This window comes from Acyrthosiphon pisum, chromosome A1, assembly GCF_005508785.2.
Source record: "Acyrthosiphon pisum isolate AL4f chromosome A1, pea_aphid_22Mar2018_4r6ur, whole genome shotgun sequence".
NCBI classification, from domain to species: domain Eukaryota; kingdom Metazoa; phylum Arthropoda; class Insecta; order Hemiptera; family Aphididae; genus Acyrthosiphon; species Acyrthosiphon pisum.
The window spans coordinates 90,701,108-90,720,642 of NC_042494.1; the positions used below are offsets into that span (position 1 = coordinate 90,701,108).

General features: G+C 28.7%; 2 protein-coding genes and 1 long non-coding RNA gene across 6 annotated transcripts in view; 1 reads left to right on the plus strand and 2 right to left on the minus strand.

Annotated features, from left to right (window-relative positions):
- The window catches only part of LOC100161885, a 45,309-nt gene that overhangs the window by 6,089 nt on the left and 19,685 nt on the right, over positions 1-19,535 (minus strand). The window contains exon 2 of one of the 4 annotated variants that reach the window (XM_029487751.1): positions 7,306-7,443. The exons of 2 other annotated variants lie outside the window; for them this stretch is intronic. In XM_029487751.1, coding sequence (XP_029343611.1) covers positions 7,306-7,398 — 93 coding nt within the window. In that variant the 5' untranslated portion in view covers positions 7,399-7,443. Of the gene's footprint in view, positions 1-7,305; positions 7,444-12,377; positions 12,488-19,535 lie in introns of all 4 variants that reach the window. One more of the 4 variants, XM_029487753.1, reaches the window with a different exon arrangement.
- Positions 10,260-19,535, plus strand: part of LOC115033786 — a 19,255-nt gene continuing 9,979 nt past the window's right edge. Inside the window, exon 1 of the long non-coding RNA XR_003839092.1 lies at positions 10,260-12,310. This is a non-coding gene — a long non-coding RNA (uncharacterized LOC115033786). The remainder of the gene's footprint in view (positions 12,311-19,535) is intronic.
- Positions 18,091-19,524, minus strand: LOC115033785. Its single transcript, XM_029487755.1, has 2 exons — positions 19,180-19,524; positions 18,091-19,080 (listed from the first exon to the last, which is right to left on the minus strand). The coding sequence occupies exon 2, from the start codon at positions 19,075-19,077 to the stop codon at positions 18,130-18,132; it is 948 nt and encodes a 315-aa protein (XP_029343615.1). The 5' UTR covers positions 19,078-19,080; positions 19,180-19,524; the 3' UTR covers positions 18,091-18,129.

Consider the following 19,535-nt stretch of genomic DNA (forward strand, 5'->3'; position numbering starts at 1 on the left):
CCTTTTATAGACCACACATCCATACATAACTGTCTCCATCCTTCATGATTATGTGCCTACATATGCCAATCTTCATAAGTCTGCCTCGCCTCCCATCGCATAAGGAGTCTACCCAAAGGTAATTTTCCTTTTAGATTCTCTTCTACGGTCGTATTTATCAGGGCTTCAGGTTTCCTCTACGCGTGACCTACCCATTCCAGTCCTTTTCTTTTTATCTAATTTACTATGTCCGGTACAGGTCGCGTAGCTCATCTTTTTGTCTTTTACGTCATTCTCCTGTTTATGGTTACGGTAGGGTACAGAATATTATATCCTTCTTAATATTATTCTTTTAAAAACCTCAGTCTTGACTCCTCGGTTTTCCTTACAGTCCAACATATTGCCCCATCATACAATACCTACCATAGATCGGCTCCGCAAATATGGCGGTCATAATTCCAGCGAGCCAGAGTGTCCGGTATTTAGAGGTTTCTCTGCGTGATATATTTCCGAGTAAGCCGGTATGTACTATCACTACTATTTTACAAACACGACGTGACTGCAATCAATTTGTATATACGTACATTGTACGCATATAATATTGTCACCTATACCTACCCATAATAATATGTCATATAATATATATATATATGTATATATGTGTGAGATTGTGAGAATATATTATATTATACTGTCTATATAGTTTATAATATATTATAATAATGACGTTTAAGTGCATAACTGTACGACCTGTACCTATATAGGTACATAATATATTATTGCACGGTTGCACAAACGTTCGATAAAAAGAGTACAAATCTGATGGGGAGTACCTATCTATACGAGGTTTTTTTCTATTGAGAAAAAATTATTCTGTTTTTTTTTTTATTTTACTTTAACTGGAATACCTAGTATTTTGAAAATCGTTGGCTGTGTATAATATAATATAATATATTATTAACTATATAACTTCGCGTGCAATCGAAATCGCAGTAATTTTTAAACGGTAATTCTCGTGCGCGTCCATCGCTTCAGTGTTTTACACGACATAATATAGTTATATATTATATTATTATAATAAATATTTATAGGTACTTGTACAAAACGCGATATATAATATATTATTATTATCATCATCATAATCGTCACCACTTTACTATACTATTTCATTTTATATTTACCACTCTATCTAATTGGTCGTCAGGAGTAATTTTTTCTCTATTTATTTACCTGCATATAATAATATAAGCTATATAATATAGTGACTTTCGTAGGGAAATTCAAAGCGGTCGTTTAAAATGTAATTTTTAGTTCGTTGTCTATATAACAAAAAAAAAATAACAATACGTTCATTATACCATTATATTATATACTATTGGTTCGCGTATAACAATAATATACTTTAACCTATATCGTGTGGTTTCAGATAAACCTAATATACGACGAAGGTGACTGCATTTTGTTGCCATTTTGTCGCGTATAATATATAATATATATATTTATATAAACGAATGCCGGATAATATTAATATATTTAAAATTTAATGCTGCAGGATAACCGACATTTTGTGTTATAAGTTTATAACCATTGCTTGATTTGGTGGGATGGGGGACGGGGTTCCGGAGGGAAGGTGAAGGGGGACTGACCCCTCCCTTTTAAAAAAAAACAAAGAAAAAGCTTTTCATTTTCATATACCCCTTCTATATTTTTTTCAATTCAAGCACTGGTTATAACTTATAAAATTGGGTGAAGACTGCATATAATTTTAATGTAGGTATACCTAATCCCCGTCAGTCTTATAATGTAAAATCTGTATAACCCGGTTTATATACTTAGAACTACTATTAGCATACATACTTATACTAAGTATAATAATATATAACAATCCATGTACTATTATAACAACGCCAATATCATTGTAATACATACGAACATGTTTTTATGTACGTCTTCCGACAGTATACGTATATCTACATAATATATTACATTATTACAATATAATACAATGACTGTGACTAATCTTGTTTATATATATATATATATATTTTATATTCCTACCTACCAACTATATATACCCAACCGCCGACTACATAATATATTGTATCTAACCTACTGCTTTACTGCCACAAAACCATAATATTAAATAATATGGTTTGTGCTGCCTATACCACGAAACTTACTTATAAGTTATTACTTTATTTGAATAATTAATTAATGTTAATAATTCAACTTTTAAAACATTGACGTAAATTATGGTCACCCTATACATTTTCCACCTCTAATAATATTTTCCGTAATCTGAAGTCTAAACACAAAATTTACATGAAAATAACACTTTTTGAAAATTATTTCCAGCTTTAGCGAAATGGTGAAACCACGTCATAAACTATACTTCCAATTTTATGAGAAATATGTCTGTATAATACAGTATATAGTATAATGTTAAAAAAATATCAATTTAGGGATAAAGGATAAACTTACACTGCACTATTATATGATGCCTCAACACTGTATAGGTAATACTAATATTTACGTTCATTTATCGTTCATCGAATAATCACTCAGAGTTAAGAAAAGATATCGAATCACATTAAAGTAGCCCCCTTAAAATAATTATAATGCATTGTGCATAATATCTATAATTTACTTTAATAATTTTTACAGTAAAATGTTCACTGAAAAAAAAAACAATATCACAGTTGATAGGTGTTTGGGACGAACAAGTTTCATAATGTCGTATACTTAAATATATATACCTATACTGTGCCCATAAATAATATGCATCGTACAATATCTTCGTTATCAAACTATAATAGAATAGAATAGAATAGAACATCGATTAAATCTGAAATAATCTATTCTAACAAATTGAATATACTGTGATCAAACTTCGTGCGATTACCTACTGCTAATTATTCGACGACTATAAACTGTAATCTGGTCAAAAGACAAAAGTATAGTAATCGCTGTAGTCGGTTTTCGAAAAATGCATATAATATTAATATTATATATAATAATTAATAGGTATAAGTGTTAAGTGTACAATTTTATTATTATAGGTATGTTAAGTTTTAAAATGCGTCTTTTTGTGCTTATATTTTATTTTCGGGTACTCTATAGTCTATACTCTATATAGTACGTATCGTATCATAATTTACAACAGCAATATTAGGTGTAAAATAATATTTACCCATTCAGATATTATATAGCGGTATCAGGCGTCACAATAATAAGATGCCAAAAAACCGTATTATATCTATACAGACTAAATAAGATAAAGCATAATAATTTACTAATTAACTTATAATTATAGGTTTTAAAATGCACGTATACATTCGCATTTCGCGTGTACGATCACTGACCACTGTACCAACGGAGTATAAAAAATGTAGAAAACCGACGAAAATTGTGTCGACCGCAGTCTGCACTGTCTACAGACTCTATAAGAACATGTTCTTAATGTATATCATAGGTATATCGTTGAAAAATATTGGTGTTCTCGACGAGGCCAACGGAAGTGCATTTAAATTACCATAAGAAAGTTAAAGTAGAATCCAAATAAAAATATAGACGAACAGTTATAATACACGGTTGAATAATTTTAATGGTTGTTCGTATTGTTGTGTATTGTTTGCGAAGGTTCTTGTTATTAATATCGTCACTAATAGGTAGGTATATTTTATTGCTCCAATTTTTATTTGAGATTCTTGATGAAAAATTTTAAAAAACTTTATTATTTATTTGCACATATTATAATATATTTTTGTCTTGGCTGATAGCCAGTTATTAATTTATTAATTAACGGTATGCACTGCATGCACAGCAACCGCACTGCAGGTACCTATACTTATTTAATTGCACTGTAAAAAAAAAAACCTTGAACGCCGAAATAATAACTTGCACGGTAATATAGTTACAGTACTAACAGCAAAACTCAACGTCCATATTATATATATAGATACCGATCGCAGGTGTTATGCGAACCGTGATAATTATTTTCCAGCAATACACCGCCGTTCCTTATGGTTAAAAAAGATAAACATCCAAGAGATCTTATAACTTTATTACATAGAAATATTCAAATAATAATAATATAGACTATCCAAATACATGGAAAAAATGGAGTTGCTATATTTAAAAAAATTAAATTAAAATTTGTTTGAAGTACTGTGACAGGGTTAAAAATTTGATATTTTCTCGAAATGTGTTTTGGTACTCTATTTCCCCTTCCGAATACTCCATTTCAATCTAAGGTCATCCAACTTAAATATTTTGTGGTATACCTTCTTATTGTTATACACTTATTGCTATACACATTATAACTACAAGGTGCTTCACATAGCGGCAAGCATGCTCACATCCCATTTTTTCATTTAACAAATAATAATGAATTTATTCAAATTTTGATTTTGGAATTTTAAATATATACTTGAAGACCTAATTAACCTGGCGACCTGACCTACTTAAAGAATATACTTATCATGGTCCTATTATTCTTAGATCACAAAGTAAAATAACTAAATAACTACTATCGTATGAATTTTGATTCTGATACGTGAACGTTTTCAGAAAAATTATCCACTAAATAAGTTGAGACAATTTGACAAGTTTGACTTTTAATTAACAGTTGAAATGAGGAGTTCTCATTTGAAAAAAAATATAAGTTAGTATCACCACAGGACACTGCTTAAGTAGCGCAAAAAATCCCAAAAATTTAAAATATGGTCTTAAACCCAGACAGAAATTTTTTGTTTAATAATATTATTATAACATTATAATAACGAATAATATTAGTATAACGTTATTATAATACTATTATAATATTATCATTACAAAATGCTGTCTGGGAAGTTAGTATATTTCAAAAATCAAAATTTTAATAAATTCATTTACATAGGAAAAAATGGAGGTAAGCTGCTAGAATGCTAGATAAATCACTCTGTATACACACTGTTTATAGAATCAAAGTTTTAGTATGTCAACGAAAAATTAGTAAAAACACTATATAATTATGGCTATTACAATGTCAGATTATTGAAGGTTACCTATATATAGGTGGTTAGGTAGACTCATAACCTATAGCGGTATATAATTTTGAATTAATATCGGTTAATTTTTTATTAGATTTGCAGTGACGTGATGAAAACGTGCAGCGAGTATAATATACTGTACGCGTATAGTAATTATATTTGCCGGTATTGACATTTAATTTGAATTTTTTCTGCAAGTGTTTCGCAAATGAAATGGGTACCTATTATACCTAGGTAATCTACAGAAGAATAAAAAAAAAAATACGTACACTTATTATTAAGTCATCGCGTTACACGCAATATCATAATAATATTAATATCGTATACGATATTCGTACATAATGCTAGGTAAGTATACTCGTTGCCGAGTTCTGCACAGGCGAATTATTGTATAATAATAATAATAATTCGTAATAATAATATAGTTTGTCCGATTGAGACGCCGCCGCCGCCGTCGTTTTCACGAGAGATGAATGTGCAGCAGACGATTCGTTATTACACGGACAAATGAGCCGTACTATAAAAGCTATTGTCGTTTTCAATGTCATTTATCACATGCATATAGTGTCTCTTACGTATAATATCATAATATACAATTGGTGTGTGTGTGTGTGTGTGTGTGTGTGTGTGTGTGTGAGTGTGTCTGCATATAGAAAGCCAAGACGGTTATTATTATTATTATTGTTGTTGTTGTAGGTAGGCACGTTATTATAGGTATATTACGGGCGGACTGCAAAGAGAGACTCGAACGCGTTTTTACTTTTTTTTGTGGCGCGTCGACAGGCCGTTTGAAAGGAGCCAATTTCCACGGCTCGTTATATCGGACAATTGACGATGGTGCCCAAACTGCACCCTATTCAACGCGCGGAGGTGTACAGAAAAAAAATGAAAACAATTTAATAAAAATAGGATATACAGGTACATATAATATATACGTACGGTATAATGCCATGTTATATATATATATAGATTGCGAGAAGAAACGTCGAGTGGTATAATATATACGTAACCCTTTAGTTATGGGGATCGTTCGGATTTCGAAGTGTATTATTATATTACGTAATATATACCTACTCGGCTGCAGTAAGTATCTAATCGTTTAGGTTCGGACCACATGACTACCAACCCGTTTTAACCGCGCTCGGAACATAATCATCACTATATAGAGAGTCGCATGGGGATGATGCCGTTGTTGGGTTTTTAAATAATATAGTTTCTGGACCAACTGACGAACCAACTTGTCACTGCAGGCTAGAGCTGGATTCCGAATACCGGTAGCAGAGCTCGGGAGCGATACCACATTATAGGTATCTGCGGTAAGAACAATTATTACCTATAAATGCAGATCTTTTAATAAAAGTATTATAATATACCTATATGTGGGCGAATAATGATAATCGTTTATTGTGAAATCGAATTTTTATTTTAATAATGTATAACATTCATGTACTTGCCACATACAACAATATATGACGTTTATTATTGCAAATAAATAAATATATTACGATAGTAATATTGTAATTATACAACCAGAAAGCGAATAAGCGCTGCGGAGCGATGTGGTTTCATAGGGTGTTTTCCCTGTATCCCCTCGCCGGAGGCATTATGCGCGTAACAGTTTTCCGGCTCTTATATCGTTTTCCGAATTTCCGATTATTATCGTTATCGATGGACGATGATACGCACAGTTAATTGAACATCATCTATGGATAAGCGCAGTGCGCACGCGCGTCGTGTCAAGTGCAATTTTTTTTTAATTTTTATTCTATGATATTTCGTTCAAAAAAAGTTGAATTGTTTTTAAATCTGTTTTTAAACTAAATCGTTTTGAATATTTCAATTTTTAGTTACGAGTCGGTTACGTGGTCTTATTGAATATAATAATATTGTACTTTTGGGAAAATACATAGGTAATAAATATTAATGTAGGTATGTAACTATGTAAGGTATTATTATATAGTGATTATCTACTCTCCTTGCGTAGTGTGTGGTGTATTTTCAATATGAAACCAAAGATATTACGATTGATTCTTTACGGACTTTAACTATTTTAAAAATACTTCATTTAAGTTGGACAGTACTCGCAGTGGCATAAAAAGATTTAACGCTAATTGACAGAGGTATATATGATTTTTATTATTTAATTACATGTATTCGTGTACATGCGTCTTGTCCTCGGTATAAGACATATACAATACAGTTAATTAAACATTTTCCTAATAATTTCATTTCTAAATTATTTATAAATATAATATAGTTTAGATAATATTATATAATTATAATACAAAAATGTTACCTTGACCCAAATCGTACAAAAAAAAAAAAAAAAATACATTAATGCTTCTTCTTTGATCCTGAGATTCTTTGTCGTTACTTTTTTTCTATACATAATTACTGTAACAAATGATGACCTATCATGAGATTCACATTCTCACTAAAAAAAAAAAAAAAAAATGTGTTAACTAAATAACTATATTATCAATATACCTTCGTAGGTTTATGTGAAACAAAGAAATAAAATAAAATAATTAAGAATTTCGACTTAACATAGGTAATTGTATTTACAGTGATATGACTTGAAATGATAAAATTCACAATATGTCAGGATGGGGAGAAGATTTTGTTAAATTTCTGATGTGGGAGAGGAAAATATCACGGTGAACAATTTTCTAAATCTAATACTACATCCTACATTCGATTTGTCAGAAAACTCGAAATAGTTATTATTTAATTTCTAGCCAATGCATATATCGCTAATATAATGTATTTGAATATTTGATATTCGTTCAATTTTGTTTTTAGTGACTATTAGGTTCATGTTAAATATATTCGTGATAATTTGATTATTCGTAAATTTTTAATGTTTAAAACTTAATCTTAACAAAGTGTTATAAGTTATAACTGGAATTGTTTTAAGTTTGACTTTTGAGTACGTGCACTGCATGTGGTCTTTGTATGAAAATGTGCAGTGTACCTCATTCTATTTCAATTATTTTACTCATTCAATATTTTCTAAATTGCTTATTTTCTAATTTGATATTACTTATTTTATTCTGTGGAAAATGAGTTAGATTTATAAGTAACATATATGACAATTAATATTTAATTCTAACATTATGAATTATTGACAATTTTTTTTAGGAATCATTAATTGTCATACTATTTTGAGCACAATTTGATTACCTATTTAATTACCTACCCTACTTTTGATATATATTATTTTACATAGTATATTATATTCGGTACTTGTAATCAATATTGCCATCTTAATTATATTATAATATCACTAACGATTCATAAGCAGCAATGATATACGAGTCACTTGATCGTGGGACATAATATAGGTACGCGTGTATATAACGCTAACACTAATAAATCTGTCTAAGCACAACGCACTTCAAACCACATTTTAGATATTTCTTTAAGTATGTTTTAGATCATATGTCAGTTTTGTCGTGCTATCTAAAATACATGCAAGTCATTATTTATAAATTATTGCCAGTATTATTGATTGACTTCAAATCGTGTGATCTATACACACGAAAGCCTGCGACGGATAATAATATAATAATATCAGGATCGAGTTCGCGATAAAATACAAATACATTGGTACACGAAGAATCATTATAATGTTATATTTCTTGCCCTAAATAACAAATTATATATATTTTTCATTATTATATAATATTATTACCAATATAGAGCACGACGCGTATTTGTACTTATATAGTATATATAGACACGGGTTCAGAGTTTGTATCATCTTCAATATCGCTTTTTTAATAACAAAAATATAAATATAGTAAATTATGGTGCGAGTTGGATAAATATAGTTCTGCAGTGTAATATATCAATATATATATATAAAAAAAATAGATGTATATATATTATACTATACTATACTATACTATACTATACTAATAGATGTATATATATTGTACCTATAGTATTGTAACTATTATTTATGAACCGTCCCGTCCGCTGAACTGATGTTACCGATATTGTGACATATTGCAGATGTATTATGCCATATTTTTTTTCTCGCATACCATATTCCTCTATACTTATGATAGATTTTAAATAAAAATACAATTCTATATTTTCACTTTTGATAACGATTCCAACTGTGTTAAGGGGAAGTATAATTCAGTGACGCAAATTGGCATAATTCTTAGGGGGCGGGGGGCTATGTGAAGAAATGTTTAGGGCACACAACGCACACTCAATACTTATATAAATATATATTATAAAATTGTAAATAGTATTTTTACGCGGAGACTGGTATTGTATATGATAAACGGTGTGGTAAAATTAGTTTAACTGAAAAGTGAAAAAAATGACAAGAGTCAAGACAAGATTATTATACGTAATGGTATACCTACTCTATACATGTGGGTACCTAAGAATATGTACCAAATATTAGACCATGATTTTTTCCTTCAATTATGAATTCATTCAAATTAAAATTTTTTGATCTTTGAAGTTTAGATACTTGTAGACTACAATAGTTATGGATCATATTTTAAATAAATTAGATTTCTTATGATATTCAAGGAGTGTCCAGTTGTGATACAATTTTTTTTTTATTTAGAATTTAAATAAATGTAGAGGTTGTGCAATGAGCATGCTTGAGGAGGAATGCTGCTGTGCATGTTATGCATAAACCTTAATGGTACAAATTTATTTTTGTGTTTGACAGTTGTTGTAACCGTCGCATGATAATAATCTTTTTTACGCCGCAATCGCCAAAATCTTTAGAGTAGCCGTATACGATATTTTCACACGGGACAAGAAAAACGACACACTTGTCGGCGTGCGAAAGTTTCGAATAATAGGTGACGATTTTCTCCGCGGAAAGTTTTTGGGATTTTCTGATCAGATATAAGTACCGTGCACGGTACAATGTATGGGTGGTTAACGTTAGACGTGAGAATTTTCAAATTATAGTGTTTTCGAATTCAACGAAATAATATGTACCTATCCGACAAAATACGAGCGCGATATAAATATATAATATAATATTTTAATTTTCTGCCGGTACATACGAATTGCGAAATATGTAAAAACACACAAAATATGTGCTGGTTTGTCGTGGTATTATAATTTATAATTAATGATAAAATTCGATCAGCATAATATTATAATATAATTATTATATTATCATAAATTAAAGTATATTTGAGATAATAATAATATTACCTTAAGCTAATTAATTTTCTACCCATATGATAATATAATGATATAGTTCAAACTTAACCCCCCCCTCCCCCCACCGAAATTTCAGGAAAGTTATTAAATTTGTTTTTATGGAGTAAAAGTGGGATAATTTATAACCTACCCCTCAAAAAAAAAAATATAATTGTTTTGTGTACGCGCCTTCTAAAGATTAAATACCATTATAATTTCTCTTTATAAAAACTACTGAATGCAAGTACCTACTCATGTTTTAGAGACTAGATAATAGGATATAGTTGATTACATGAATAAAGTATTAGGTATGGACGTGCGTATAGAGATTTGTACGAGGACAGACTTGGTTAGAAATTGCTTCTTAAACAAATTTATATGCTGCAGAAGGCAGACAATTATATCTCACAATCAGTCCACTGTAAACGGCAGAGACCACACTCGAACATAACACGATATCGTATATTAATATTAGTATACCGATTCATACATAATACCTATATAATATTCATTGTCCAATTATTTCATTCCTAAAAAGTTGTTCTCATAATCTCATACGAATTATCAGATTCAATAAATTTCCAAATGCATATCCTCACTTTATTTATTAAAAAATAAACTGCACCACATACATTAATATTATTATGAGTATTATACTCGGGAGACAATTACTTACCAACAGCTATATAGGTATGAATATGGTGCCATAAAATTGAATTTTATTCACATCATCGTTATATTTACTGCTGCACAGGCATTATAATATATAAATGGTGGCGCCGAGCCGACCGACAAATTTTATTGTTTCTGTATATTATGTATATAAAATTACAGTAGATATCTGCATTCGCCACGTATATATAGATTATAATAGTTACCTACTCGAACCGTTACACGTGCACTTAAACGTATACAGATATAATGTATCCATTTTTTATATGCAGTGTTATTGGTAGCTGGTGCGAGGGCGACCGTTCGACTTTTTTTTTCAATACTGATACTACCTATTATAATATAGATACTATTTAAAACCCGACAGTGGAATGATTATAATAATATAGTGTTTTACAGGTAGGTATGTCAATTTTGGTCACGTAATTTGGCGATTTAGAGATTTGTGCTATGGTCACCGCTTCAACAGGAGATTTCATGTGCTACAATACACGACGCATTATAGATGCTGACTGTATAAGATATTTTTTATTACTATGAGTGCAAAAAAGAAAGATTTCATGCTTTTGAAAATTGGTCTCATGCTCAGTGTAGATACTTGAATTGAAAGCCATTGTAATTGACGTGTAAGAAGAAATCATAGTTAAAGACCCAGTTAAATATCATTCAATAGGTATTCAACTATGCACGGCCATAATTTAAATTTCGAAATTATATTTTAACAAAGTATAATCTTTATTTTTATATGACATTTCGAAGTAATAAAAAGATTTTCAAGTCTATTTAGTGACGAATGACGATGCACGATCAGGGGCGTGCCTAGGGGGGTGTTCAACCCCCCCCGAAAAATAAAAATAATTATTAATAAAAGTTGTACACAACATAATATATATATATGGAACTTGATTAGGCTAGGTTCACATGGTGTCTTTGCATCGCTATCGTGAAACACGCTCATTGTCAGCGATATAGGTATATAGGAAATCCGTATAGGTACCCATAAATACGCGCGATTGACCGGAGCGCGTGTACGATAACATATCGGCTATTGTACTTTATCTCCGAATTTCCGATATGATATATTGTGTTCCGTGTAGCCACGTAAAAATTAAACACGATTCATTTCGACCAAGTTAACTATACAGTGAACAACATCAAAACTCAAAAGATTTATAATACGATATTGCCACGTAAGTTTAATATTCTGTACTAATATTTGTTTAATAAATTAATAATATTATACATTAATTTATTATGATTATTAATACAAATTCCATTATAATTTCTAGAAGATGAAAAGGTCCGGCAAAATAACAGATTTGTTCCAATTAAGAACAAATAAATTGCCAAAGACAACTGATACTGACAACATAGAAAATATCGGAAGCGTCGAAAATGAAAATGTAGTTTCTACGTCAATAATTTCGATTCTCAAGACATTGGTGCGTATATAAACTTAAGAGAAAAAAATATTATTTTAAATGATTTGAAACGTGAACAATTACTTACATCTCCGTGGGTCCTCCCGAGTGGATATGTATTTCCTATAGACAATACCAATAAACGAAATTTACGTTTTCAAATGAGTTGGATAAATAGATTTCCATGGTTGGTATACTCTGAAATAGAAAAAGGGGCGCTATGTAAGTTTTATGTTCTATTTTCTAATTCTGATACTGGTAAAGGTAGCCACGAAAAAACAAAAAGTTTTGTGACACAGCCATTTAAAAAATGGAAAAATGTGATAGAGAAATCTAATGATCATGAAAATCAAATACTTATTGATGTAGGTAGTGAAGTGACAATTCCTCGCTGCGTAAAAAAACAAATAAACCGGGATAATACTACCTCGCAATCACCTGATGAGTATTACAAACGCACAATATTTAATTCATTTTTAGACCATACCATTGTTCATTTAGCAGACCGTTTTATCAAACATAAAGAAATAATAACGAACTTGGAAAAAGTAATTCCAAGTCTTATAAACGTAAATTCAATAGATCTATTAAAAGATACTATAACCTTTTATGAAAGTTTATTGCCAGATTCTACAGTATTTAATGAAGAGTTCTCCACGTGGAAATTAAAATGTCTAAAAAATAGCATTGAAAAAAAACCTTCAAATGCAGTAGAGTCATTATTAGAATGTGATGAAAGATTTTTCCCAAATATAAGAAAACTGTCGTCAAATTGCTGCTCGGAAATCTTTAGTCTTTATGGTATTATAATAATATGATTAAGATAAAAATATTATTTCTAAGTACCAAAAACGTAATACAGCAAAAATAAGTAAGAATATGAATTAAATAATCTAATTGTACAAAAAAATTTAAAACTATATGAAAATTAATGAATGTTAAAAAAAATCTTCATGGAATAATTAAATACAATTAACTGTTTGGTATGTTTCAGTATCTCAGGTAATTTTCTGTGGAATAAAATAAAGTAACAGCAAATTATAAAAAAACTATTTAGAAACTATTAAATATGTAAAATTATATAAATGAAATAATATGCTTATACAAACGGTTTTTATACAAAAACAAATTTTTTTAATTCTCTCGTGTTAAATGTGTTATCCCAACTTTACAAAAATGTCAGCCATCGAAATAATTTTTTTTGAAATTACAATTACTATGAATGAAATACCTACTTACAAGCTTATTTACTATAATAATATTGAGTAAGCTTAAAACATATATTTATGAAATGTTTGGGGGCCTATTAAATTATTGAAAATTTGGCACTTTAGTATAATATATTTAAACATTCCAAGAGTCAGAATTTGAATACATTTATGATCAAAGTAAAAAATTGTAGTAGCATGATTTGTGAATCGCCCTGTACACTACTATGTAATTATATCATATGACATTTAAATTTATAGACATTTCCATTTCAAGGGAGTTGGCATGTAATACGGCTGAGAATCGAAATGTATACAAGTGCGCCAAATTACAATTTCACTTTATAAACAATAAATTAATAATTTATATTAGGTATACCTAGTTAGTGTATTATAAATTATGATAGTTATTATGAATGATTATTGTTGTTACTTATGTTAACCATAATAAATTCAAAAAAACGCCTACTGTGTAGTATTACCTATATACAATACAAAGTGTACTCTACACTTTTATTGAATTTGAAATACTTTTTCAAAATTATCAAACACAATAATAATTGCTCGAATTTGTTTAAATATATTTTACGAGTGTTGTTATGATGTTTTATACGCATTGCGAATTAATAACGAAATTATAATATTCAAATTATATTGTATACCTATTTATAATATTTTTTTCATAAAATCAAGAATACATACGGGTTTAATTATAGCCTTATCAAATTAAATGATCATAAATTATTCGATCTAATGAATGAATAATAATGTGTTTTAGTACACACCTTTTATTTTCTACATTTCATTTCTATATTATTTTATTTTTGTCATCACGCCCTGCAGCAGTATGTAGGTAACGATATTTTATAAACCAGCATTTTTATATTATATTTTATAATCAGACGATAAATTCACAGTGTTACCTAGTGAGTAAAGATTAAAAACTGAACATTTTTTGTACTCTTATATGACGTAAATTTTTTAAAGAACAAATTGTCCTTCATAATAATATACTTTATGTACTATCAAGGTATGGACTTTCCGAGAGATCGGAGACCTCTATATTATAATACAGTGGTCACCGCTTAATGTAATCACTTTTGTGCGACACATAACTGATAACAGAATCCGATTAATAACACTAAACGAAAGTTAAACAAGTTATAAAAAATAAAAGCCCAAGTTAAATAAAAAAAAATAATAATGTAGTGCTGCATCAAATTTTATAATCATAACACATAGTTATTAAAAATATAACTATTTTATTCATTAATATTTATTTCTAATTAAAGTTCATAATATGTAAGTATAAATTGGTAATTTAAAATTAAAAAAAAAATAAAATGTAAATAAATATATGTAGATACCTACTACCATTAACTTGGATAGTATTTTTTTATTGATGCCTTTTTTTTTTGTTAAAATATCATTGATAAAATGTTCGTATTTGTATTGTAATTCAAAATTTGATGTATTTTCAATTTTATTGTACTCCCATTCGTAATACTCGTAGAGCCTCTCTCATTTCTAAAGAACTTGGAGGTTTTTCAGTATCTGTTTTTGACTTGAGCTCAATTTCTTCATTTTAAATTTCTCCAGGTTCATTTGCTTTCGAACAATATGTCAATAAGTCTTAATGGTGAACGAACGAAAGGTAGATATAAATGTGATATCAATGTGTATAATGTGTCTATACATTTTTATCTTTAATATGAGCCATTCGACGAAAACTGTGATTGTATGTTACACAATGATGATTTTATGACCTCAAACTTATAATATTATGCGGCGTATTGATTACAATAACCGACATAATTTACACATAATATACATCCGGCTGTAGTCAATTTGCACCAAAATCGACCCAAAATATATACAACTTGTGTAATTTGCACCATTTTTTTAAAACGCGTTTGTAATTTGCACCATCCTCGGGTAGTAGGAAATAGGAATTATAATTTGCACCAAAATTAAAATCGATTATTAACTTACAAGTTTCTATATAAAATATCTGCGCATATACACATATTATTGTAAGTTTATATAAAATCGTATTATTATGAATATAAAAAAAAAAGTTAGTCAATTAAAATTTTTTTTTATTCATAATAATATAATTTTATATAAACTTACAACAATATGTGTATATGCGCAGATATTTTATATAGAAACTTGTAAGTTAATAATCGATTTTAATTTTGGTGTAAATTATAATTCCTATTTCCTACTACCCGAGGATGGTGCAAATTACAAACGCAATTTAAAAAAATGGTGCAAATTACAATAAGTTGTATATATTTTGGGTCGATTTTGGTGCAAATTGACTACAGCCGGATGTATATTATGTGTAAATTATGTCGGTTATTGTAATCAATACGCCGCATAATATTATAAGTTTGAGGTCATAAAATCATCATTGTGTGACATACAATCACAGTTTTCGTCGAATGGCTCATATTAAAGATAAAAATGTATAGACACATCATACACATTGATATCACATTTATATCTACCTTTCATTCGTACACCATTAAGACATATTGACAAATTGTTCGAAAGCAAATGAACCTGGAGAAATTTAAAATGAAGAAATTGAGCTCAAGTCAAAAACAGATACTGAAAAACATCCAAGTTCTTTGGAAAGGAGAGAAGCTCTACGAGTATTACGAATGGGAGTACAATAAAATTGAAAATTCATCAAATTTTGAATTACAATACAAATACGAACATTTTATCAATGATATTTTAACAAAAAAAAAACAGACATCAATAAAAAAATATTATCCAAGTTAATGGTAGTAGGTATCTACATATTATATTTATTTACATTTTATTTTTTTTTTTAATTTTAAATTACCAATTTATACTTACATATTATGAACTTTAATTAGAAATAAATATTAATGAATAAAATAGATATATTTAATATTTATGTGTTATGATTATAAAATTTGATGCAACACTACATTATTATTTTTTTTTATTTAACTTGGGTTTTTATTTTTTATAACTTGTTTAACTTTCGTTTAGTGTTATTAATCGGATTCTGTTATCAGTTATGTGTCGCACCAAAGTGATTACATTAAGTGGCGATCACTGTATTATAATATAGAGGTCTCCGATCTCTCGGAAAGTCCGTACCTTGATAGTACATAAAGTATATTATTATGAAGGACAATTTGTTCTTTAAAAAATTTACGTCATATAGGAGTACAAAAAATGTTCAGTTTTTAATCTTTACTCACTAGGTAACATTGTGAATTTATCGTCTGATTATAAAATATAATATAAAAATGCTGGTTTATAAAATATCGTTACCTACAGGGCGTGATGACAAAAATAAAATAATATAGAAATGAAATGTAGAAAATAAAAGGTGTGTACTAAAACACATTATTATTCATTCATTAGATCGAATAATTTATGATCATTTAATTTGATAAGGTTATAATTAAACCCGTATGTATTCTTGATTTTATGAAAAAAATATTATAAATAGGTATACAATATAATTTGAATATTATAATTTCGTTGTTAATTCGCAATGCGTATAAAACATCATAACAACACTCGTAAAATATATTTAAACAAATTCGAGCAATTATTATTGTGTTTGATAATTTTGAAAAAGTATTTCAAATTCAATAAAAGTGTAGAGTACACTTTGTATTGTATATAGGTAATACTAGGTACACAGTAGGCGTTTTTTTGAATTTATTATGGTTAACATAAGTAACAACAATAATCATTCATAATAACTATCATAATTTATAATACACTAACTAGGTATACCTAATATAAATTATTAATTTATTGTTTATAAAGTGAAATTGTAATTTGGCGCACTTGTATACATTTCGATTCTCAGCCGTATTACATGCCAACTCCCTTGAAATGGAAATGTCTATAAATTTAAATGTCATATGATATAATTACATAGTAGTGTACAGGGCGATTCACAAATCATGCTACTACAATTTTTTACTTTGATCATAAATGTATTCAAATTCTGACTCTTGGAATGTTTAAATATATTATACTAAAGTGCCAAATTTTCAATAATTTACATTATATTGTACACCATATAATAGGGGTCTGATTATAGGCCGCAAATATATCCGGTTAAACCACCAAAACAATTTAATAGGCCCCCAAACATTTCATAAATATATGTTTTAAGCTTACTCAATATTATTATAGTAAATAAACTTGTAAGTAGGTATTTCATTCATAGTAATTGTAATTTCAAAAAAAATTATTTCGATGGCTGACATTTTTGTAAAGTTGGGATAACACATTTAACACGAGAGAATTAAAAAAATTTGTTTTTGTATAAAAACCGTTTGTATAAGCATATTATTTCATTTATATAATTTTACAAATTTAATAGTTTCTAAATAGTTTTTTTATAATTTGCTGTTACTTTATTTTATTCCACAGAAAATTACCTGAGATACTGAAACATACCAAACAGTTAATTGTATTTAATTATTCCATGAAGATTTTTTTTAACATTCATTAATTTTCATATAGTTTTAAATTTTTTTGTACAATTAGATTATTTAATTCATATTCTTATTTATTTTTGCTGTATTACGTTTTTGGTACTTAGAAATAATATTTTTATCTTAATCATATTATTATAATACCATAAAGACTAAAGATTTCCGAGCAGCAATTTGACGACAGTTTTCTTATATTTGGGAAAAATCTTTCATCACATTCTAATAATGACTCTACTGCATTTGAAGGTTTTTTTTCAATGCTATTTTTTAGACATTTTAATTTCCACGTGGAGAACTCTTCATTAAATACTGTAGAATCTGGCAATAAACTTTCATAAAAGGTTATAGTATCTTTTAATAGATCTATTGAATTTACGTTTATAAGACTTGGAATTACTTTTTCCAAGTTCGTTATTATTTCTTTATGTTTGATAAAACGGTCTGCTAAATGAACAATGGTATGGTCTAAAAATGAATTAAATATTGTGCGTTTGTAATACTCTTCAGGTGATTGCGAGGTAGTATTATCCCGGTTTATTTGTTTTTTTACGCAGCGAGGAATTGTCACTTCACTACCTACATCAATAAGTATTTGATTTTCATGATCATTAGATTTCTCTATCACATTTTTCCATTTTTTAAATGGCTGTGTCACAAAACTTTTTGTTTTTTCGTGGCTACCTTTACCAGTATCAGAATTAGAAAATAGAACACAAAACTTACATAGCGCCCCTTTTTCTATTTCAGAGTATACCAACCATGGAAATCTATTTATCCAACTCATTTGAAAACGTAAATTTCGTTTATTGGTATTGTCTATAGGAAATACATATCCACTCGGGAGGACCCACGGAGATGTAAGTAATTGTTCACGTTTCAAATCATTTAAAATAATATTTTTTTCTCTTAAGTTTATATACGCACCAATGTCTTGAGAATCGAAATTTATTGACGTAGAAACTACATTTTCATTTTCGACGCTTCCGATATTTTCTATGTTGTCAGTATCAGTTGTCTTTGGCAATTTATTTGTTCTTAATTGGAACAAATCTGTTATTTTACCTGACCTTTTCATCTTCTAGAAATTATAATGGAATTTGTATTAATAATCATAATAAATTAATGTATAATATTATTAATTTATTAAACAAATATTAGTACAGAATATTAAACTTACGTGGCAATATCGTATTATAAATCTTTTGAGTTTTGATGTTGTTCACTGTATAGTTAACTTGGTCGAAATGAATCGTGTTTAATTTTTACGTGGCTACACGGAACACAATATATCATATCGGAAATTCGGAGATAAAGTACAATAGCCGATGTGTTATCGTACACGCGCTCCGGTCAATCGCGCGTATTTATGGGTACCTATACGGATTTCCTATATACCTATATCGCTGACAATGAGCGTGTTTCACGATAGCGATGCAAAGACACCATGTGAACCTAGCCTAATCAAGTTCCATATATATATATTATGTTGTGTACAACTTTTATTGATAATTATTTTTATTTTTCGGGAGGGGG